At 43.3% G+C, this 24,921-nt stretch overlaps 1 protein-coding gene across 1 annotated transcript in view; it reads right to left on the bottom strand.

Moving 5' to 3' along the window:
• Nucleotides 1–1,548: 1,548 nt before the first annotated feature.
• The window catches only part of stard10 (StAR-related lipid transfer (START) domain containing 10), a 46,738-nt gene continuing 23,365 nt past the window's right edge, over nucleotides 1,549–24,921 (bottom strand). The window contains exons 2-6 of the mRNA XM_017687993.2: nucleotides 14,808–14,955; nucleotides 13,920–14,023; nucleotides 12,278–12,395; nucleotides 9,976–10,028; nucleotides 1,549–3,287 (exon numbers count right to left, since the gene is read on the bottom strand). Coding sequence (XP_017543482.1) covers nucleotides 3,060–3,287; nucleotides 9,976–10,028; nucleotides 12,278–12,395; nucleotides 13,920–14,023; nucleotides 14,808–14,955 — 651 coding nt within the window. The 3' untranslated portion in view covers nucleotides 1,549–3,059. The remainder of the gene's footprint in view (nucleotides 3,288–9,975; nucleotides 10,029–12,277; nucleotides 12,396–13,919; nucleotides 14,024–14,807; nucleotides 14,956–24,921) is intronic.

Raw genomic sequence — 24,921 nt, forward strand, 5'->3', positions numbered from 1 at the left:
CTTTGGTAGATCATCCAGCAGCACTGCATGACTGAACTAGACCCCCCCCCCCTATGTCCAGGAGCCCTACATATCAGGCTTAAAGTAAAAAACTGTGGTCAAATCTAAATGTGCTCATGGTTGTGACATCACAACCATGGTAAATTCAAAACAGCCTGTTACTACAGCTTAGTTTCTGTATATGGACTGTAATGTTATTAAATCTCAGATGTTTACATGCCTTTATGCCCCTGTCGCTCTCTCTGTCTCTCTCTCTGTGTCTCGCTCTCTCGGTCTCTCTCTCTGTCTCTGTTGCTCTCTCTGCCCCCCCCATCAGTGATGAAACTGTCATTTGTGTGCTGCTCACGAGGCCACTGCAGAGGCAGGGGGTTGCCATGACGACACGCCGTGTGTAGCCAGGTTGTAAATTAGGCCACCGGCGTAGTGACGTCGTCAGAGCGAGAATGTGAGTGAACACTACTACAGCAGCTGATGTCAGAGATTCCTTCAATACACTTTCATTGAAGATCTAACATCAGTTCAATGTGCTCATCATCTGAGCGAAGGACACCTTGGCCTCTCAGCCAGTGTTTTTTCCTCTGTCAAGCAAAGGAAAAACTCACAACAAACCTGCAGTGAGAACGACGGCGGCAGTAAATGTGTAGTATATTAGAAATGAGGTTTTGTTCATCACCTTTAGTGATAACAGGTGGGTTCTGGTCAGTATTCAGGTTAATTAAGAGCTCAAAAGACGTTGTGGACAGCTGTTCTGGACAAAACTGTGCCAGACTCAAACTTTAGTGTTGTGGTTCAGGTTGGGTCGGACTCAGACAGAAAGTTCTTGGGCTGTAATTGAACTTGGAGACAAATGTGGTGTTTCCAATGTCTAATTAGCTAAAAAAAACAACAGAGCGCAGCACCAAAGTTCAGCTCTTTAATCTGGAAACGACCTTAACCTCCGTGCTGCCATACGGCAACCGTTACTTTCTCAATTTTGATATAAAGCAGTGATATAAAATCTGTCTTTTCATATGTAATTGTGGAAAAAGGATCTTTTACTTTGAAAGGACTTCATGACACCACATGACCAGGAATTCCCATCATGATGTTATTCCCATACATTCCAAATATGGACTGAAACTGTACTCATGTCCAATGTTCGTAAAGCTGGATTTGTTTGTTCTCGTTTTCAGTAAAAGGATGCTTTTAGAGAAAACATTGATCTTATGTTGCTGTTTTTTTAGATTTTATGGTGATATGGTACGAATGCGCACGGTTGCCATATGACAACAACTTGCCAAATACCCCAATCATTTTTTTAAAATAAATATATTTCCATCATTTCAGCAATTTTAAATAACAAAAACATTTTTATCATGCTTAAGTAATATTTTAATCCCTACCTGGGAAACTGCCTCGTTATGTTACCACTGTAAACAAAGATCTAGTCTCTCATTAGGCTGAACGGGGTTTCGGCTGTGGGTGGAAAACGGAGAGCTCCACTGAACCTCGACTGGAGTTTGGAAAAAACAGCAATTTCTCCATTAAAATAAACACACAAACACGGCGTTCTGCCAACAGTTCCAGACATGGATCCCGTTTCTTTTTACTTGACTTCTAATTGCACTACATTCACTCATTCGCCGAACCGTGACGTTCCAGCACATCACTACACACTTTAAAGGGGGCACAAAGAATCAAGAGCACTTCCTCTGAAAAAAGGGCTAGGAACTCTGCAGCGGTCATGTGCATGTATACACTACACATACACTGCGTGGCCACTTTATCAGAAACACCTATCTAGTGTTCCACTCGTCGTTCACTTTATGAGCTCCACCGGTCTTAGAAATACAGACTGTAGCTCACCTGATGATGAACAGTCCAGCAGCCCCCCGTTAGCTCATTCACCATTAGTCATTTTCTGACCGCTGTTATATTTTTACACATATCATTGGTTTGGTGGATCGTTCTCATCACAGCAGACGTGGCCGAGACACGGTAGTGTTTACGGTGCTGGTACAAGCGTCTCATACACAGTGATGTCACTGCTAGCTGGAGAGCAAACCACTGCCCAAAAATATCCAGCCAAGAGCAGCTCTGTGGTCAGACACTGACCACTGATGAAAGGCCAGAGGATGACAAAAACAAACTGTGCTTCAACAAATGAGCTACAGTCTTTCATTGCATGTACATAATGGACTTATCAGCTTCAAGGGAGGGGTTTCCAATAAAGTGGACACTGCCCAATACACTCCTACGATCAGAAACTGACCAGTGATTTTGGGGGGGGGGGGGGGGGCTGTAGTTGTTTGTAGGTGTACTAATGAGCGTATGTAGCTAATAAAGTGGCAACTCAATGTATGTATATAAACACAGTACTGTGCAAAAGTCTTAGGCACCCAATCAAACTGTATGAAACCATTTATCAAAGCACTGAATGTGATTTTGCGAGAAAAATACCAAAAACATCAGAAGAAATGTAAAGAAACATTAATGCAGTAAAACAGTCAGACGAGTTTCTTGTTTACAAAAAGATTCAGTCATTGTAAAGATTTCTTCACCACCAGCACATCGGACTAAATTTAATGAAGTATTGATATTGATCTACTAGTAACACCGAGCTTTCTCACAGAACGGTCTGGAAATGTTTGAATGAACACAGTAAGTCAAATCACCAAGCACCATCTATGTTGTGTGAATAAATATTGAACAGATAAACAATGAAATATGATCGCCTCAGGTGCCTAAACGTTTGCAGGAGTACTGTATGTACAGTCGTATGCAAAAACTGAAACGTCTCTGGCCGAATTCTGCTTTGGGGACATGGCATTTTCTGTGAATTTACTCATCTTAGTGTAGAAATTCCATCTGCTATAAAAACAAGGCCATATCTGAGTTCTATCTTTGAAAAGTCATTTGTCCAAACTTTTGCACACGACTGTATCTACAGGTTGGAGAGCCTTAGAGAGAGTGTGACTTTTGGGGTTGGGTCATTTTGCGTGTGGACAGTTTTACACTAGGACCCTTTACAGCGTGTCGTGTTGCTCCGCTGCTCTGGCCCCTGTGTGGCTGCGTGAGCGTCAGTGGGGCCCGTCGTCGTCACTGTGCTCGGCGCGCTCGTCCTTGCCCTCGCTCAGAGAGCTCTCGTCGATGTTCTCCAGCGAGTCCGCGTGCTGGATGGACAGTTCAGTCAGAGGGATGTTGGACAGCGGGTTCTGCTCGGGGTAAAGCCACGGCTTGAAACCGGGGTTATGCCTCTGCTTCCACTCGGCGTACTTCACACACGCCTTACAAATCCGCTTCATCGCCTAGTAGAGAGAGAGAGAGAGAGAGAGAGAGAGAGAGAGAGAGAGAGAGAGAGAGAGAGAGAGAGAGAGAGAGAGAGAGACAGAGACAGAGACAGGCAGAGAGAGAGACAGGCAGACAGAGAGATAGGCAGACAGAGAGATAGGCAGACAGAGAGAGAGAGAGAGAGAGAGAGAGAGAGAGAGAGAGAGAGAGAGACAGGCAGAGAGAGAGAGAGAGAGACAGAGACAGGCAGAGAGAGAGAGAGAGAGACAGAGACAGGCAGAGAGAGAGAGAGAGAGACAGAGACAGGCAGAGAGAGAGAGAGAGAGAGAGAATATATTTAAGGTACCTTCCTGATGTAACTACACAAAGACAAAAAAAAACGAACGAAAGAAAAAGATTAGAAAAAGCTAAAGAGAAAAAAGGAGAGAAAGAGAAGAAAAGGGTCCAAACACAGAACAAACGTAGGATTTGGAACATCTCTGTGTGGCCTGAGACTCGGCTGGCGGTTCACAGAGTATTTATAACTCGAAACTTTAGAGCTAAGCCAAGACTACAGTAACCGCCGTAAGAGCTGAGAGAACCAGGAATACGATAAGGTCATTCCTGTCTGTATCCTTATTATCATTCCCATTTAACAGCACATGAAGACTAAAGCAAACACAAACCTAAAGCCTCTCGTTACAACCGTGCCCTTCAGCTTCGGTCATGTAACGTCACACCGCTGTGCTGAAAGCTCTGTGCGCTGCACAGCACTCGGACCAGCTCCAGCGACTAAACAAGCAGCAGGTTACGCAGAGATACGGCTCATATCGCCTACACACACGCATACAGCAGCTGTTTTAGTGGCAGGCTTTGACAAAGGTCAGGTCAGGCCCGCAGGTCAGATCGAGCCCGCAGGTCAGGTCGGGCCCGCAGGTCAGATCGAGCCCGCAGGTCAGGTCGGGCCCGCAGGTCAGATCGAGCCCGCAGGTCAGGTCGGGCCCGCAGGTCAGATCGAGCCCGCAGGTCAGGTCGGGCCCGCAGGTCAGGTCGGGCCCGCAGGTCAGATGGGGCCCGCAGGTCAGATGGGGCCCGCAGGTCAGGCCAGGCCCGCAGGTCAGGCCAGGCCCGCAGGTCAGATCAGGCCCGCCACACATTCCCATCAGGTCCACAAATGTATTTTATATTTCTATGAATATTTGCTCGTTTCACACTTTGCTCGCTGCACTACAGTCCCCAGCATGCACTGCAAATGTAATGCGCTCTGACTCTCCCACGCCAACTACAGTCTAAGGGACAGGGGTTACACCTCAATTCTACACAATTCCACACCAGGAGTAAAGAAAGGACACCAGGTGTCTAAGGACCAAGGACTGGGGACATTTCAATTAAGAGTTTTTCAACTGTTCATGTAACATTTCAAGGTTTACTACAAGCGTCTGTGTTTTACTGAATAAACAGTGGTCAGTTCGGGTTACAGCACGACATTCATTAAAAATTAGCGAAAAACAGATTTGATGAGATTTTTAAATCTGGCCCTTTTAGTCCAGACTGGAGCTTTCAACCTTCTAAACCAGCAGATCTTTCTTCAGCTCAACAAAACCGCCAGGTCTTCAAAATAAAAGTCCACTGTTCACAAAAGAAATACAAAGCTTTTGACTCTTCGTGTCAAGTGAGTCACACAAAGGGCACAACAGGAATACCAATCTATCAGATAATAAAATGAAGCATCCTTAATGCCTTTTGAGGTTCTTTACAACATTCGTTTGGAAATTAGGCAAAAAATGTACAAAAAAAAACAAAAACAAACTTATTACTTTGTTTCTAGAAAACGATACACAACCTCTCTGATCTATATATCTCAAACATCTCACTCACAGCACATGCACTCTCGTACACTGACTGATTTATAGAGTGCTGAGCGATTTTAAAACTTTAGCGATATTGTAACTTAAGAGAATTCCACCGGTTTTGAGTAGGGGTGGGCAAACTGGCAAAAATATCATGATATTTGAACATATTTACACGATGAACAACAAAGCCAGAAAACTTTTGTTATTAGACGAACTAAAATCCCATTCTTAATCCATAGGGTTTAATATGATTTCAGCCCACCATTTGCAGCTATAACAGCTTCAACTCTTCTGGGAAGGCTTTCCAGAAGGGTTAAGAGTGTGTTTATGGGAATTTTTGACCGTTCTTCCAGAAGTGCATTTGTGAGGTCAGACACTGATGTTGGACGAGAAGGCCTGGCTCGCAGTCTCCGCTCTAATTCATCCCAAAGGTGTTCTATCGGACTGAGGTCAGGACTCTGTGCAGGCCAGTAAAGTTCTTCCAAACTGTTCTCACAAAGTTTCCAGATGGAGATGCGTGATTGGTCACTCCAGAGAACACGTCTCCACTGCTCTAGAGTCCAGTGGCGGCGCTTTACACCACTGCATTCCACGCTTTGCACTGCGCTTGGTGATGTAAGGCTTGGATGCAGCTGCTTGGCCATGGAAACCCATTCCATGAAGCTCTCTACGCTGTTCTTGAGCTGAAGGCCACATGAAGTCTGGAGGTCTGTAGTGACTGACTCTGCAGAAAGTTGGTGACCTCTGTGCACTATGCCCCTCAGCATCTGCTGACCCCGCTCTGTCATTTTATGTGGCCGACCACTTCGTGGCTGAGTTGCTGTCGTTCCCAACCGCTTCCACTTTGTTATAATACTACTGAGAGTTGACTGTGGAATATTTAGGAGTGAGGAAATTTCACGACTGGACTGCACAGGTGGCGCCCGATCACGGTACCACGCTGGAATTCACTGAGCTCCTGAGAGCGACCCATTCATTCACTAATGTCTGTAGAAGCAGTCTGCGGGCCTAGGGGCTCGACTTTATACACCTGTGGCCATGGAAGTGATTGGAACACCTGAATTCAGTGATTTGGATGGAATACTTTTGGCAATATATAGCGTATCATCATCCAGCCCACCCCTTGTTCAGAGATGTGGATTTCTTTACAGTAAGGAAACCAGGGGTCACATTACCTACAACACCCAGGCACTGCGTTCATAACCAGTTCATGTAGTGCGGGAGATTTAGAGGCGTTAAACTCTTTAGACTAAACGTTTCACATCACACCACTCGGAATGACTGTTTACCTCTTAACCATCACATCATACAGTATTTTTACTGTGTGGGATTCCTCTTTAATATGGAAATATGAATCTTCTCTGGGTTGAGCTGAGCTGAAGGATGGTGGGAGCGTGAGAGACGGGAGGCTAATTTTAACCTGCTATAATAAGGATGGGGATGAAAAGTGAATCAGACTCTTCATTATCTCAGTCTAATGAGAGCAGGACCATCACACACACACACACACACACACACACACTCACTTCTCTGCAGGTGAATCAAATATTCACCTCATCTGAAGATATTTATGACCCATACTGGGCGCATATGTGTGAAAGACGACGTGCGCTGGATCATTTCACTTTTAAGGTGAACAGTTTTCATTCTGTGCTGATGTGTTACTACTTTAAAACACTGAAATCACTACCCGGCACTTTCACCCACAACAAGACGGACAACATAAACAGGCTGAGAATCCGGTGAAACAGTGATTGTGTTGATAGAAACATAAATTATGATGATTTGCTTGTATTTGCCAAGAGATTCAGTTGTATGAACATCCCAGGTCAAATTCTGTTTTGTTGATTTTCAGAGTGAAAATAAGTGACCACATTTTCTACAGAGAACATTTCAGTGCACGATTTATATTTACTTGCTTATATTCATATATTAGAAAAAACAACATTAAATGTTGCTGCACAAATTGTTTTATTATATGTTAAAGTTCCACTAAAATAAAATAAAACAGCATTTTTAAATGTGCCATAACTTTTGCACAGGCTATATTTTATGTTATTTATCTCCCAGTATGTTAAATTCAGCAAATAAACAGTGACTGTGCATTAAAATGTGCTCTCAGAAGGGGATGTTGACTTTAAGGATGTTACGACGTTGATTTTTACTTTGCGTTATTTGAGCCAAACGCTACAAAATACTTACGCAGAACATTGATTTTGAAATATCAGTGTGGCTTTTAGTGTTGGTTTTTACATCTTTCTCCGTTCTGGAGCTGTATTACAGAAACGTCCCATCTTTTCAAGGTCAAAATAATATTTACATGAATACAAAACTAATTTTTTATTACAAATCAAATCCTATTTTAATTTAGGAACCATCTTTCAGCATCTTAATTCATGGAAAACCTTGATCAACTACTTGATTAGGGTCAGTAATCAACTCTTATGTCTGTAGCCAGGTGACTGGTGATGTGATACTGGACTTCACACTTTGGCCACGCCCATTTCACAAGGCGATGCAAACTGCAAATGTCCAGCGACTGCTTTACCCCCCCCCCCCCCCCCACACACACACACGTGAATACGACAAACGATTCAGTATAAAAATAGAAAGAGTGAAATCTGTTCACCCTGAAACTCAAACACACTGCAGATTCCAGGCCCAGACGTTCCTAATTCAATCAGCCAAATCCATTAGGCACAGCAAACCCCCACACACCCCTCCCTCGCGTTCTCTCCCTTCACTCCGACATTGCTATTCATCCTCCCTCTTCTGTGTGTCTGTCCAGCTTTTCTTTAACTGCTCTTTATCTCCGCCCCTCTCTCGCCTCTCTCAGAATCGTCTACCCGTCTGATCACGTTCCTCGGTCTGACGATGAAGCAGTCACGAGTAGCCAAGTCAAATCCGAAAGACAAACATCCTGTCACAGTAAACGGACGCCAGAATTTGACTGCCTCAGTAAACATCTCGCAGAGTTCGCTCCATTAGTGAGAACGAAACCCAGGAACTTCAGTTCAGTCCCATTTCGTTTGTCTGGAGATCTCTACAAAAACCACTGTCCCAAAGTAGCTTGTCCAGAAACGCAGGAACAACCCCTTAAGGCTGAACAGACAGGTCAGGAGAATACTGACATTCTGTACTGTGACTAGGACTGAACCAGCCACTGATAATGATGACAAAATACAAAAAAAAATAAAGTATTTGCAATAAATATGGATTAGTTGGCTTTATAACGTTTATGATTCCCATTTACATCACAGGATTTAAAGTGGGGAAAACCAGATTAGCTCAGACTGGTATGAGCACTACAGTAACAGTCATCCATGGCTGAATACACCCACGCCGTGCCACACCCGCACTGCACCCACACCACACCCACACCACATGGGATGTTTTTAGATTCTTGCTTGGCTTTTAGCATCCAGTCCACGCAGTAACTGAGCTTCAGGCCACAGGTTTTTTAAAACTATTTTCGTATATAAAATGTACATTTGAAAAAAATGACATCTTTCCCACTGCCACATAACCAGCCTCCAGTTTTCCCAAAAAGCCATCTACCCAACCTGTCATTTTCTCCAATCTGCAATGTTCCTAGTCTGTGCTGTTCCCAATCTGCCATCTAACCAGTCTGCCATCTTTCTAGTCTGCCACCTACCCAGTCTGTGCTTTTCCCAATCTGCCATCTAACCAGTATGTAATTTTCCTAGTCTGCCACCTATCCAGTCTACAATTTTCCCAGTTTGTGCTGTTCCCAATGTGCCATCTAACCAGTCTGCAGACTGGATACGTGGCAGCCTAGGAAAATTGCAATTTTCCCAGCCTGTGCTTTTCCCAATCTTCCATCTAACCAGTCTGCAATTTTCCTAGTCTGCCACCTACCCAGTCTACAATTTTCCCAGTCTGTGCTTTTCCCAATCTGCCATTTTACCAGTCTGCAATTTTCCTAGTCTGCCACCTACCCAGTCTACAATTTTCCCAGACTGTGCCTTTCCCAATCTTCCATCTAACCAGTCTGCAATTTTCATAATCTACCAACCCACTCTGCAATTCTCCAAGTCTGCCATCTACCCAATCCACAATATTCTCCGTGTACCATCTAAACAGTCTGTGATTTTCCAGACTGTAATTTATCCAATGTGTGATCCCCGACAAGTCTCAACAAATTTGAGATTTGGACTGTAACAACTCAGGACATCTAAGGGTTAAACCGTCAAGAACGTACTTCTCTCTCCTGAGCCTGTGGAGACGTTTGATGACGTGTGGCTGAAACTGAGAAAGGTTGCGATCCATACACGCTGGCCCATTTAAGACTAAACATGCTTGGAAAAAGTTGATTTATCAATGTGCCTTTCATTTCACTTTCAGTCAAGAGTTCAACAGTGATGCATATTTACCTTATAGCTCCAAAAGTATGTAGACACGGGCTCTTCTGAAATCAAGAGGATTAACAGAGATAGACAGGTACTGGGTACTCATCCCTAAGCGGATGGAGTCCAGAGACTTCACAGCCCAGTGCTGGGGGATTTATACCCCTCTAGCTTACACATGGCATTGGGCACAGTGACCTCAGCCTTGTCACATTTGATTGGTCTGTGCTTTTCTATGAACACTATACATATATAGTGGACTCTGCATGTGTCAGGACCTTAAAACAGCACTAATCAGAAGGACTGGATACTTTCACATAGACTGTATTTAGATTATTCAGACTGTCTCTCTCACTGAGTTTAAGCATTTTCAACGCATTTACAGAACAACAATGCCACACACTCCTACTCACATCACTCCTCTCCTTCTTTGCCTTACTCTGGAGGAAAACACAGTACGGATACAGAAACAATGGGAGAGAAAGAAAGAGGTGTAAAATACTCACTTTAGGAGCCAGAAACTGGGAAGACTTATTCACAACCCACTTGGGTAGAGAACCTGCAATATGAGAGAGAGAGAGAGAGAGAGAGAGAGAGAGAGAGAGAGAGAGAGAGAGAGAGAGAGAGAGAGAGAGAGAGAGAGAGAGAGAGAGAGAGAGAATGATGGCACAGTAAGTTAATGTATATAGCTTCAGGGCGTGTGTGTGTGTGTGTGTGTGTGTGTGTGTGTGTGTGTGTGCTCCTCTCTCATGCAATGAAACAGAGGTGTATCAGCAGAAATACCCAGCGAGGTGGCACTTAAGCGGATTTAAACAGCATCATGGGACCCCCGCTGCTGCACAAGACCAAAATGCCTTACAGGTTAAAGGACCAAATCAGCACTAAGTGACGAGGCCATTTAATGCAGTAATGGCCACTGAAATAAAAACAATCCTACTAAATATACACACTACAGCATTTCAGTATGTAGAGCACATGAAGAGCTCAGCGCATGTTCTTATGGAAACTTACTTGCTTCGAACTTCTGCATGCAGTTGTTACAACTAATGTGTAGGTTATGTAGAAAGCCAGAAAGATTAAAAATGACCCAGCTAAAATCTGGCGTGAGGTTCTGCGGTCAATTGAGACAGAAGAGCTTTTTGGCCCGTTAATGGCACCCTGTGGTACACCGCCCATTCCTCAGCTAACAGCATCCCCACAGTAAAGTATGGGGTGGAAACGTTAGGGATGGGCAATCTGACCATTTTTTATCATTACATTACAGATATCACAATATCGTCAGCAGTGAAAGAACACTAACTACATTTCATTACATGAGCATAAATAGGCCTTGGAACTGGAGATAACACTGCAGCGCGTAAAACGCTGAATAAAATCGCTGCAGCGCTTTTTTTAATGTGGCACTGCAGGTTCTATGTTTCATCATTTTCTAACTTATTAAATCTCAGGAAAACTAAATATTGTGATGCACATCGTGAATCATGAAAATGTGTTCAAGTATCCTGATATAATACTTTTGCCACATCGCCCACCCCTAGGCAGCATCGTGCTGTATGTACGCCTTTCCTCAGCAGGGATTGGACATCGTTAAAACTGAAGGACGAATGGATGGTCCAAAATACATGGAGACCACCTGCTTCAGTCTTAAAGAACTAAAGCTTGAGAGGAACCTCACCTTCCAGCAGAACAATCATCCCAAGCACAAGTCCAAGGCAGCACATGAGCGGCTGACCAACAAAAAGGTGAATGTTCTACAACGTCCAGGTCAACGTCCAGATCAACGTCTAGGTCAACGCCCAGGAGCCGAATTACAAACAATGTCCTCTTGTTGTCGCAAGTTCAGATCTGACGGGTCAAGGTGAGATTTTTCACATATATTACAGAAGCAAACCCGACCTTAATCTGGGAATCTTGTTATCTTACAGCATCTTCTCAAGTTAGGAAATCTTAACCTACTTGATCAGTCAACAGTCAACTGTCATGTCTGTTACCTAGCAACCAACGATATGAGCACTGCTGAAATGTAGACTGACATGAGACTTTGAGCGCGCCCCCTGCTGTGTAACAGTGTCGCCGCTCCCCAGTTTCAGTTTCCATTTCCCAAGCGCTTAAGCCAAGCGTGCTAACGTTCCTCCTCATAATAGACAGACAGGCGTTCAGCTCCATCTCCTCACACGTTAAGACCCTGTTGGGGTTCATCCTAAAGTTAGGACAGGATTTAGGAGGTTTATTCTAAACAGGATGTTTGTGTGATGCTGTTTTCTTATCTGGAGTTAATGATGAGATTACGAAGTTGGGAACTGTCGTTCTGTAATAGCTACTGTCCGAAACTCTGTCCTGACTGAAGTCGTCATGGTGACTAAACAGATCAGCTTTCAGACTTAAGAAGTTTCTGTAATACAGTCACAGATCTTAATACACCTGAGAGTCTGTGGCATTATTTGAAAATATGTCATCCAACCAACCTGAACAGCCTGGAGGAAAAATGCCAGGATGAATGGGCAAAAAACACTTCCTTCTACTCTGGTAGAACCTTAGCCCAGCAGAATTAAAACTGCTAATGCAGGACAAGGTGGTTCTACCAAGTACTAGACTGGTTTTCAATAAAAATGCTGTCATTGATAACCCAGATGAATTTGATGACTTTTAAAAGGTACTGTGTGCTTCTGCAGGGCACTGTAGTTGAGACTGGATCTATATACAGACCCTTACAGTTTAGAGGCCTGAGCTGCAACGTATGCCTTTATAAGTGTGCGTGTGTGTGTGTGTGTGTGTGTGTGTGTGTGTGTGTGTGTGTGTGTGTTTTACCTCTGGGATCCACCTGCGCCAGGTAAGTTAAGGTACAGCTTGAAGGGCTGTTACTCTGGATAAGGTAACCCGTCTGAATGGAAACCGCCCGCACCATGTCCTTCTTAGGAGGGTATTTCTGACACAGGGACACAGAATATTATCACTATTTTCACCACAGAGGCCACAGAGGCATTAATGGTCTTTTATATTAGCAGCATGTTCTACACTATATGCCCTTCTAATTACTGAAATCAGCTACTTTATGCAGGAACTGCTGACACAGGTGTCCAATTACACACACTCATATAACTGCTACAGAAAAACACTGACCAACACACGTTCTGGAGCAGCTGCACATGAGCCCAAGGTCAACATGTCTAATGCCAAGCACGGGCTATAGGGGTATTAAAGCCCCAGCATTGGGGCATAATGCAATGGACCGGTGTTCTCTTGGGTGTTGTAGCACCATTCATCCAGAACTAATCATCCAAATTCAGGACCTGACCTCACTGCGGCTTTTGTAGCTGCAAGATAATCCTCACAGCAATGTTCCAACATCTAGTGTTAAGTCTTCCCAGTAGATTAGAGGCTGTTATAGCAGCAAAGGAGGGGAAAAGTCCCTACTAACGCCCTTGATTCCCAAAGAAACATGAGCTCAGTAGGTGTTTAAAAACGTTGTTGACAGTGCACTTTAAAAGGTGCTGATAGATAACGAAACCTCTGAGGAAGAGAGGAGAGGATCATCGGCACATGGAAATACCAGATTAGCAGAACCTTGTGAGTTTAGGTTCTGCTACAGGAACATCAGGCATCACATTCTGACCACCTCCTCGTTTCTACGCTCTTTGTCCAGTTTATCAGCTCCACTGACCATTCAGTCTCACTCAGACCAGGGCAACACACACTAACACACCACCACCACGTCAGTGTTACTGCAGTGCTGAGAATGACCACCCAACCAGTACCTGCCCTGTAAGGGTCCATGGGGGTCCTGACCACTGAAGAACAGGGTAACAAAGTATCAGAGAAACAGATGGACTACAATCTGTAACTGTAAAGCTACAAAGTGCAGCTATACAGTAAGTGGAGTTGATCAAATGGACAGTGAGCGTAGAAAGTGGGAAGTGTACTTAAAGTGGTCACTCTGTGACTATTTTCATTATTTTAATCATTGTTCTGAGCCCCCAGCACACTTGAGCTGTGTGGGTAACGCTGAGAATGTTCATCAGATGATATGTGACGGTTTACTCTGCCATAGAGTATCGGCTTATTAACCCCACTAATAATCCAGAAAAAGAGAATAGATCGTTACATTTATATTAAATTATTATTTAATATCAAACAGCAAGCTGTTTAAAATGAAATTAGCTTTGAAGTATCATCAGCTTACTTGTCCATCACCTCAAACCTATAAATGCGGCCTTATCGCCCAAATCTAGTGGAGTACAAACCCCATGACTTGCTCTCTACAGCAGGCTCATGGTTCCAGCCCAAATTAAAGAAGCACCGAACATGTCAGGACTACATGTGGGGTAAAGAGGGGGAATAATGACTGTATGCTTGGCTGAAGCGTCAGTTGGGTGGGGTGGAGCTGCTGCCACTGCTTTGGATGACATAAGTATGTATGATCAAACATGCAATAATAAAAAGCATCACTCACTGGGTGCTTGACGGAGTAGTTCATGATGATGTAGTCTTTGCCCATGGGCAGCCAGGAACGCAGAGTGATGACGTCGCGATTCTTCAGGGGTTTCGGGCACTTCCCTGAAAGATGGAGGAAGAAATATTAGAAACCATTAATGCTTTTAATGATCTACTTCTTTTTCATTTAAATTACCATCATAGAATAAAGCTTAGACTGGTGTAAATAAATAAACAAACAAACAATAAAGACAAACACAATAATAAAGAACAGCTTTTTACTTTAAAAGTAAATTATATTAGTGTGCTTTTAAGCCAAATGATGGGATGCACAGTCAAAAACTTTGTGTATTAAGTTCCTGGTCATAGTGTTTGACCAGGAAAATGTTATCAAATTCATTAGTAAGTTGGCGTTTTTGTGTTAATTTTTTAAGAAAATGAGCTTCTCTCAAAACATGCCGCACTAAGAATAAAGACTGCCTGAACTCTATACCACAGAGGACGGTGTAGAGAGAGCATCCTATGTTTTGGTCGAAGGTTCTAATCTGTTCGGTCCAAATAAATAAATACAAATAACATCTAAATGCTACTGCATGCCGGACAAGAAGCCCCACGCAACAGACAGTACAAAGCACAGCTATAGCACATAGGAAGTATCACATAAAAGCAGTGATAAGGATCAGGTTTAAGCTCAGATTACTGTGATTAAGCTCAGATTACTGTGATTAGTGATTGTTTATGGGTTAGCACAATGCTACCTGGAGGCTATATCTCTAGCAGAAGACTAAAGAAGCCAACTTTAGGCCTAATTCACATCCAACAAATAATAACACAATAATCAAGTAATGACTGTTGACAGGCGTAAGTGGTGTGAGGTGAAGTCATCGGGGAAATCAGAAGATCTCACAGGAGTAGTAGCCGACATCTGCGTTGACTGTCAATTTGCCGATGTCGAAAGTCTCAATCACGTTCGAGTCCCATTTCCTCCGGTAGTCGATGTCGTGGAGGACGTCGTACATGGTTTCCGAAGAAACATCCTTGCAAACCATCCGACACTGAGGGCAGAGAGATGGTAATGACTCGGTTAACCATAATGCATCACTAACCTCTGAGCAGAAAGCAAAGATTCATGATGGAGAAAGAATCAACAAACACCATTTTAAACGCTTGTAGTGAGCATGTCAGGTGTTTTCATACATCACTAGGAGTAACCAGGAACAAACAATATCCGTATCCAGCAACTTCCAAATCCTTTGGTCACGTATTATATACATCCCTGCAATCTTTACAGATTAAGATATTTTCTACAAACAAAAGTTTTTTTTTTTTTTTTTTTTTTTTTTTTAAAGACAAGCGTTATGTCTCAGCTCACTTTCGACTCTGCGACTCTGTAGCGTCAGAAACAGTAATAAAAAAAAAAAACTAAAAAACACACTGACACTGTTCATCACTCGCTGTACTCTTATAGGTATAGTGTAGGCTGTTTACCCAGGTGGGGGACTGAATCCCAGTCTACAGCATAGAAGGCAGAGGTGTTACCCACTACAGTAGGCTGACCGCTACAGACTCACTACACTATGCCGACCGCTATATATCCACTACACTACATCAACCACAGCGCCACTAGAGCTGTGCTTGTTCATCCCTCCAAAGAGCTAGGTGACTCCACTGAACCGCTGCCTTGCGACGATAATTTAACTATTCACACATTAGAAGTTGTTTGTATTGTTTTAGGAAACTCTTGTATGCAAGACTGTTGATGCTTGGGGACTGAGCTATTAGTCCTGTTGGTCCTCATTAGTCCTACGATCCAACATTACTATTAGATAGTCAGTGTCTGATGCAACTTTAATGAGACCAAAAAAATTAAAAAATAAAACAACTCCTTTGTGGCTGGATTAATGGTTTGTTCTTACTCAGCACTTCTGACTGTGCTTTAAGGACACTATAACTAATTAGGTTCCCAACTGTTAGGTGAAGCCAGTTCTAACGAGACTGGATTACATGGTAGGCGTTACCTTGTGAGGCTAAAACGATATTTACAGTGGCCTCCAACAGCATTTAGACCACTGCTTAAATCGGTCAGGTTACTTTAGAATTTTGGCGTCGGAGCAAAACACTGAGCACAAGATCAGAGCGATGGTAGAATCTGAGGAGAAATCCATGTGGAGACATGCCAGTAAACTGGGGCTGCCTTTCTTACGCCCGCGTCGGTGAGCTTGTGCTCTCTGTTGGGATCATGAACTCATTTGGGATGTAAACCTACAGAGAAACTGCTCAAACGGGAACGATAAACAAGACAGCTGAATTTTGAAATAATACTAAAGAAATAAAATGACGGTGTTGGAAGCGTCTGGTCACAACAAAAAGCACTTGGCTTCCTAACATGATGAACTTACGGCACAAACATCCAAATACTTTTCAGGGCCACTGTACGACCACACAAAATGACAATGTTCGTCCACTTATTGCCTTCTATAAAAATGAGCACAAACGTGTTTGAGCAGTTTCTGCATCCTTTATTTACTGTACAGGCACACAGCCCTGGCCTAAAGAAGGAGGAAAGTCTGGATGTGATATATAAGGAAGAACATGAGAGGGAATAATTTTATTTTATGGTTAATAAGTAAGAGAGGAGCACAATAAACGTTTCTTTTAACGTTCTGCAGCACAAGCTTTACTCACATGAGAGTTTACCACCATCAATACGCCACAATTACACCAATGCACTTTTCTACATACAGTCGCATGAGACTTTCCTCTGTGGTGAACTGACCGATCACACACACACACACACACACACACACACACACACACACACACCACTGATATGATCACCCACCAACAGAGGTGCTTCTCTCTAACACCATCCCCAACAACAATGGGGTTTATTTAACATCTGAATTTCAACAAGGCTGAATTTGGCTTCTCAGTCTAATTTGTTTGTCCAAAGTCCTTTTGTGACACTATAGCTATGTTCATATTACACGCCTCGCTGCTCAGATCCGATCTTCTGCTCAAATCCGACCTCTCTGACTCGATGGTTCACACTCGTTGAGGTAAGAGACTCAAATCTGCCATTAATGTGATGAACCGGTGTCCTGAACTGACCCTCATGAGCTCCTCCTACTCAGTAACGTCACGTGACTGAATCACTGCATCATCAGCACAAACTAACGAGCAGAACGAGCTTCGCTGAGAAGATCATTAACCCTGATCAGCTCTCAGCTTCATTATTAGAGCCAGACGAAGGAGAAAAAGGTGAGCTGAGCTGATTTTCCACCGTTTACAGGCTCTAACGTCTGTTCGGCGCCGTTGCCGTGGTAACGCTGAACGAGGGAGAAAAGGCGTATAAATTCTGACTCTGTCACATGGTCACGAATCGGATACATATCCGATCTAGAACAACATATGAAAGGATTTGAAAAGATCAGGTTTGCCCTGAAAACATCAGATCTGAGTCACATCAGCGCAGAAACTCCAGCCTGGTGATGTGAACGCAGCCATTTGGTTTGCTTGGTTTCTCAATGCAACCACAGAAATGCACCAAATCACACAGGCAAGTGTTCATCACTCAGACATTTAGCAGACATACAAGTGCTCTGTTCACGTTCACCACCATTTGAGCCAAAAACTCCACACATTTGCACATAAACAGATGCTCAACATCTACATCACAACCAGAGCAATAACACTTGGCCTCATTCACCAATACCTTCCTCAGTGTTTAAGCGTGTGGTTGATGAAGGTCCTGAGAAAAAGACTGTCCGGTTCATGTCATGTTCTTAAACCTCAGAACTGTTCTCACCTTGGTGCTCGAGTGTCTAGGTTCTGTTCTTACCTGAGAACAAACCGCACATAAGAGAACACTGGTGAATCACTGCGTAAGAAATTTCTTCGTCTTGCCAATAACGCTTACCTGATATCTGCTTCTTTATGATTGGCTTGTCAATTTGATCATAACGTCAGGTCGCTGAGGCAATGCCTTAAGCCTGAATTAAGCACATTGCTTCAGTATCACTTCAGTGTTCTGCTGTTATCAGCAGCAGCTCCTGCTGCAGGAACGATATGATTAAAGAGAGATGTTCAAACAGGCAGGCTGTGCAGAGGGTACAGTGCTGATGTGCTGCGGGAGGCTCTGATGGAAAATCCTCTTTTTTGGTGCAAATGGTCACGAAGACACCATCCCAACAGCAGCGAACAGAACCCTGTGATATCTGCAGGACCGTGGTTCATTTAGGCCCAGGTAGGAGTGGAGCATTCACACATCAAAATGGACCAATATAAAGAAAAAGGTTTGATGGACCAAACAAGGTAGGTCTGAAAGTGCCCTCATCACCAGCTCCTTGTTCAAATTCTGTGTTCCAGCTTAAATAGAGCAGACGTTAACATTCTAATATGCACGATACTGGGAGCCCTACACATTAGACCTTTTATCACATCCCATTCTAAATCCATAGGCATTAATATGGAGTTGCAGGTCCAACAGCTTCCACTCTTCTGGGAAGGATCCTACAAGATGTTGGAGAGTGTCTTTGGGAATTTGTGTCCATTCATCCAGAAGAGCATTTGTGAGGACAGACACTGATGTTCGACGATAGGTCCTGACTCACAATCTCCATTCTAATTCATCCCAAAGGTGTGTGATGGGGTTGAGGTCAGGACTCTTTGGTGTGGAAGAACTTGACTGTCTCTCACACTCACCCAGTCCGGCCTTTATGGAGCTGCTGTGGTCACTGGGGCTCAGTCATGCTGGAACAGGAAAGGTTCTTCCCCAAACTGTTCCCACCAAGTTGGAAGTGTGTAATTGTCCAGAATCTCTTGGTGGTGAAGCTTTAAGATTCCCTTCACTGGAACTGGGGTTCTAGACCAACCCCTGAAAAACAGCCCCATATCATCATCCCTCCTCCACCAAACTTTACAGCATTTGCCAAAGACTCAGACTCGGCGCTCAGACTGAAAGATTGAGAAGCATGATCTCAAGTGAGTCGTCTCAAACATGGAAAATATAACAGCCATTCATGCTTCAGTACGACCTGCTGCGCACGGCTGACCAGTTCAGGTGACTTTTCAGACGAGAGCGAGAAGCCCAACAACTGCTCTGGTGTCCATGTTAGGCATAGACGTGAATTCAACTAAACCAGATACAAGTTAAAAACGTTCCATATACTGACGCTGGAAGTTGTATCTACAGACCTTTGCTGATAATATACTGTAGTTTAGGCAACAATTTTTGTGGCTTTTTAAAGATGCAGCTACTAACTAGACAAACGCATAGTAACAATTAGAATATTCAATGAGTATTCAAATTATTCAGACAGCACTGGGCTAGACTGTAGGAGGTATTACACATGTGCATGCAGGCACCCTCAGGCTCACATGCTGCACCAGAATCTACGTAAAGTCACATTACAGTCGAGCTACTGAACACAGCTGTGTTCAGCCTCACTGCAGAGACGCCATACGGATAAATCCCCAAAGAAAAGTCCAAAATAGCAGAGTTTTCCAGTCATTGGGTACCTCATGCATACAAAGAAGCACTGAACAGGAACATGATGAAACGAAGAGAATCCATATGCAGTCCAGGCTGTGCATGTTTGTGACTCCGTCCAGTGACTCTGAATGCATTTCCTGTTAATCACAGTGTAACAGAAGGTAATTCAATATTCAGAGGCATGGAAAGACTGTGTGCTTGTATTTGTGCACATCAGTATTACTGAGGCACAGACTTACATGATACGTATACACATAATATTACTACTACTACTACTACTAAACTACCATCATTATCATCAGTAGCAATGGTAGTAGTGGTAGCAGTGGTAGTAGCAGTAGCAGTGGTTGTAGTGGTATTAGCAGTAGCAGTGGTAGTAGCGGTAGTAGCAGTAGCAGTGGTAGTAGCGGTAGTAGCAGTAGCAGTGGTAGTAGCGGTAGTAGCAGTAGAAGTGGTAGTAGCGGTAGCAGTGGTAGTAGCGGTAGTAGCAGTAGCAGTGGTAGTAGCGGTAGTAGCAGTAGCAGTGGTAGTAGCGGTAGTAGCAGTAGTAGTGGTAGTAGTAGCAGTAGTAGTACCAATTCAGTGTGTTTATCTGTCCACACAGACACAGACACACATCTGTGTCACACATGATCGGATTTGGGTCACTTTTACCTGCTGAGTGAACAAAGACTTAGTTTACATGGCTTCCCACAAGTAAGTCAAGGCTGACTAATTAAGATTAAGATTAAGATTAAGATTAAGATTAAGTGACCCTTATTAAATCACACAATCAGGGAAATTAAAAAAAAATTCCCTTTACCCGAACGGCAGCCAAATGGCAGGGTTCCTTCAGTAATCGCTCCTTTCCTGCTGTAAAGTCAGTTACAGTCTGAGTTAATGCGAGTCCAGATTAATACTGAGGGTGTAAATATTATAGAGATACAACATCGGGCCTTTAAACTGTGGCAGAATGTGGTGCATTTTAGCCACTGTGGTGAGAAACCAACCAAACCAAAAGACAAAGATAACATCACAGAAAACATCTGGCTCAAACTAACCGACTATGAGAACGCAGTTTGCCACTAAATTGTCCAGATAAGCGAACTCCAAGATTCGTCCTGCTTGTCGACATTAGAAACGACCAGGCTCTCTGCAGAGCCCCACACATAGTGGCCCACTAGGAATGGTCCCGGTCCTCCCAGTACGCCAGTCCATCCCTGCCAGCATTCCCATTTACAACAATATACCTCTCACCATTAGTGCGAGACACTAGCTGAAAACGAAGAAATGAAGTTTTTTTCCTTCCATTCTTTCCTTCAGCTGTAAATCTCGTTCTCTATTTTCTCTGCAGGTCTTTCCCATCCCTATGGACCAGCCCACTCTCTCGCTCCGTTTTTCTCCATTATCTCCCACGACAGAGTGAAACTCGAGACATAATGAGAGTGAATGAGTGAAGGTGCCTGCAAGGAACCTGACAGAGAGCGAGAGAGTTCTCATCGCACCTTCTCACCTGCAGCTGTGAGATTTTTCTACTCGGCGTCAGAAAACAAGCAGCAGCATCACACCTTCACACCTTATGAATCACCTGAAAAACCCTCACCTCCGCTGCGACAGACGAGCATTAATCAGAGTCTCCTGCAGAATGAGATGTTACCATCACTGCCATCTGTAGTAAACATGCCTACTCACCTCTGACGGCGCTGTGATGCTCTATAGAGTGAGATTTTCCAGTTTAAAGACCAGGAAAATACGCTTCTGATGATATTTAAATAAATAAAAAAAATAAAAAAATAAAAAAAACAGAAGAAGAATTTGTGCGAATTTTGCTCATAGAGGCTGGTTCTAGCAACAGACTGCTGTGGTTAAGGTGTGAACCTCAGACACAGCCCACAGACTAAAATCACCACAGAATCTCACACCTGTTGCTGAGAATTTAAACTCTGATGTAGATACTAAACTGTCTCTGGGTCAGTTCCCCTCACGTCACTGGGGTGGTTCCCTCAAGGCTCCGTCTCAGCCCCTTCAGTCAGGGAACATAACTGAACCATAATCCACTGAAATGATGTGTTCTAAGCTGGACTGACTCCACACACCCCGCCTCACCTCCAGGCTTTTATTCTACTGTTCTGTTTTAAAACATTCGGTTATGAAAAGGAACAAATACCAACTTTTCACCTGGAAAAAAATGAATTAAGCTTCACAATCAGACTTTAGAAACACTGCTGGAGCTTTGAGGGAACGTTTACACTGTTTGTACCTCGATGAATGAAAAATGTACCTGAACAGAACCTTCATTTCTGACAGTGCAGGTATGAAGCGATATCCTCAAGCTTTTGTCAACAACTCCACTTTATTCAATAACTGTTTGCTTCTGTTGCTCCAGGGCCTGTGATTGGTCATTTTGCAGGTCAATCAAATGGCCCTTTAGTTCTCAAAAACTACTCTGTCTGGCTTTCAGGCCGGTATTTCATCCCAGTCGTGCACAGCTTGCAGCAGAACTGGCTTCATGTCGTGTGATATTCCCACACTAATTAAGTATTTTGTGCTTGGTAGAAAAAAAAAATGAATTCTCTTGTTTTTTGGGCACCGTCCTCAACTTTTTAACGTCAACTGCTGCCCACAGCACCCACCAGTAGATGTGTTACACGACTGGTCTATGTGATCCCCAGCCCACACACACGTTAGAAGTCGCAGAAGCTTAAGTAATTTGGCTCTGTGGTGGGCCTCCAGGACCCAACTGCCCACACCTGGTCTTACACCCACAGATTCGATCCACGAGATTCAATTCGGAGGTCTCTGGGCACCAACAGGCTAAAGCTCCAAGCCATTGGTTTCATATAGACCATCTTGTTACAGAAACAGCAAGGTAACAAACCACGGTACATACAGCACATTCACGTGACCTTCTGAGCCAGAGAAAACATCAAATTATGCTGGAAACCTTCCCAACAGTGCGAATCGATCTACAACTGTTCGCTCCCCCACCCACATGCAGTGGAGTGCAGTGACCCATATTGAGTCTGGAATGGGGCTGCAGAGGTTTGGAATTAGAAATGGTTTTTTGTGATTTATGAAATATCAAACCAGGCCATTAAAGTAGATCGGTTCTCCATAGAGCACCTGTGTCCTGGGGCTATGAGGAAAAAGGCTGGCTGAGGAAATGGAGAAAGGGATTAATGTTTTGGAGTTGTTTGAAAACTTGTCTAGAGGAAAAAATTGGCAGGCAAGAAAGAAATAAAAGACAGACACGCACACAGAGGTAGATCTGTCAAAACGTCTACCCAAAGGGTGAAAGATTTCAAGAAAAAGAGGTTCTAGGTTTAGAATCAAATGGGCATTGTGCACATCGGTGTAGTCCAACAGTCGGCAGCATGTGGCTCTTCTACTGCCCTGTCGTGGCTCCACAGCTGAGTTAGATTAGTAGGTAATAATAAAATAATCCTCCTTTACAGTAAAATAAAGCTCTGCTGATCGTTCAACACAGTTTAACAGTAAATGGTCTTAAACGCTGGAGTTAATGTAGAACTGCTGATTCACACTTTAACTCTGAAGATCAGCACAGACGGCTGGTCACCAAAGCAACACAGACAACAGTCTCGCCCAGCTGGTAGCTACGAAACGGCAAAGAGAGAGATTTAAGACGGACATCGATGAATGAACTTATTAGTGTTTATTATCAGTCCAGCTGGTTTCCTGATACGTTAAATCTGCAACGATAAACTGAAACACCAAAAAGTCACAAGGCTGAAGCAGCTTCTTGTTCAAATTCTCTCGTTCCACCTTAAATGGTGCACACTTACATTCTGGTGCGTCAGACACCATTTAAGGTGGAACAGGACAATTTGAGCAAGAAGCCGGTGAATGAGAAGCAACTTCAGCTTCACAAATGAGACATTTCACAAGAAACTGCTTCACTTTTGGGAAACATTTCCTGCTGGAGATACGAGAAAAGCAGCTATAGCTGGTCTGAAGCTTAAAGCAGAGCAAAGTGAGCGAGTTTTCATTGGATTTTTTAGTCTATACAGGCACATCAGCACATACTGAGACAAATGTTGTGGCTCCCAATGTGGACCGATTTTTTTGAAAGGATGAAATGGCTCTTCCTCACATTTGAGTTGCTGATCTCCCGTTTAGACAAATCAGTGTTGACTTCAGACGCCAGTCTTAACTAACGCTAACCTGGCGAGATCTCATTGGTGGGTCTGTTATAGACTGGTGTTGAGTGTTTACACAAACTGCTCATCTGCGCTGGGGATTAATGAGCTACAAAGGAATGTGTGACACTAATGTATCTTTTCATGAAGGCAGTTTTGTGCACAAATTACTTAATTTCCAAAAAACAGACATTAACCTTTTGGAGTCAACGAACGCGCCAGCGTATCAAATTAGATGTTTCTCAGTGTTTCTATTAATATCATTAAGATCTGTCTATGTTTTTCATGAAACTGACCAATGCATAATCACCAAGGACTGACCCATCACATCAAAAACAATTTTTCATTCAGTCGCCTCAGAACCGCGTGGTGTGGAAAAAGTTTATTTATTTACGTTTTTATTCATATATTCCGTTACTTTTCTGAAGCCAACACTTTGTTAAGCTCATTTCAAGCGTTTTCACAAGCGATGTTAAGAATTTCCACAACCAGATTTCATATCCCTTTGTGCTCAGTGCTCCAGGTCAGAGTGCCTCATTACAGAGAGCAGAGACTGGTCTGCACATTTTAATATATATAGTACGTGGATATTAGGTCGTATGCAAATTCCTTTAAAGGCGAATATAGGAAATAAAAAAAATGCCCTTAGAGTCGAGAAGGTCAAGCGCAAGTTATTCATTTTTGAGGATATATTTCTAAAATTAGATACAAGATAATTCATTTGCCTGAGAAAATGGAAAGTCAAACGAAAAAAGAAGTGAAAACTAGGAGATAAAAAAACGGATTAAGTTATAAAGAATATAAAATTCCTAACAACCACCTGCAACACCAAAATTTCCCCATTAAATAAAGACAACTCAACATGATGTGTAGTGGTCGGAAAGCCATCAGTGAGAAACGAAGACCTTACTTTTCCTCCGCGGATATATTGTTTGAGAGTTTTTTTGCCAGGTGTTCTGAAACCAGAGAGCCCATGTTTAACCTTCGCTTCATCGTAAAAGTCTGGACTGTTCAGGAAACAAAAAGCTGTTTTATGTGGGCAAAATGAGCAAGAAAAACCAATAACAGGCTCATCAGTCATCACTGACCACATGACGAAGTCATGACCTCGCCGTTCGATTTGCTAGATCAAAAGGAAAAGGTCAAACGTACTCGAACCTCTTCAGCTCCAGATGAAAGAGCCACAGCTGTGACTCGGACTGAAGCGACTGCCTGTTTGTGATACTGTTTTTTTAATGATATCCACCAATTTGACTGGCCATATTTAGTCGACTGCATGCTTTTGGCCTGTATCCAGTGTCACCGTGTTAAACAGGAATGTTATCAGCTGACAAAGTCATGGCCAAGTCTCGGTCATGGTGAGGCCTGAAAGATAAAGGGCTTCGTTAGAA

Source organism: Pygocentrus nattereri, chromosome 17 (assembly GCF_015220715.1).
Source record: "Pygocentrus nattereri isolate fPygNat1 chromosome 17, fPygNat1.pri, whole genome shotgun sequence".
In the NCBI taxonomy this organism is placed as follows: domain Eukaryota; kingdom Metazoa; phylum Chordata; class Actinopteri; order Characiformes; family Serrasalmidae; genus Pygocentrus; species Pygocentrus nattereri.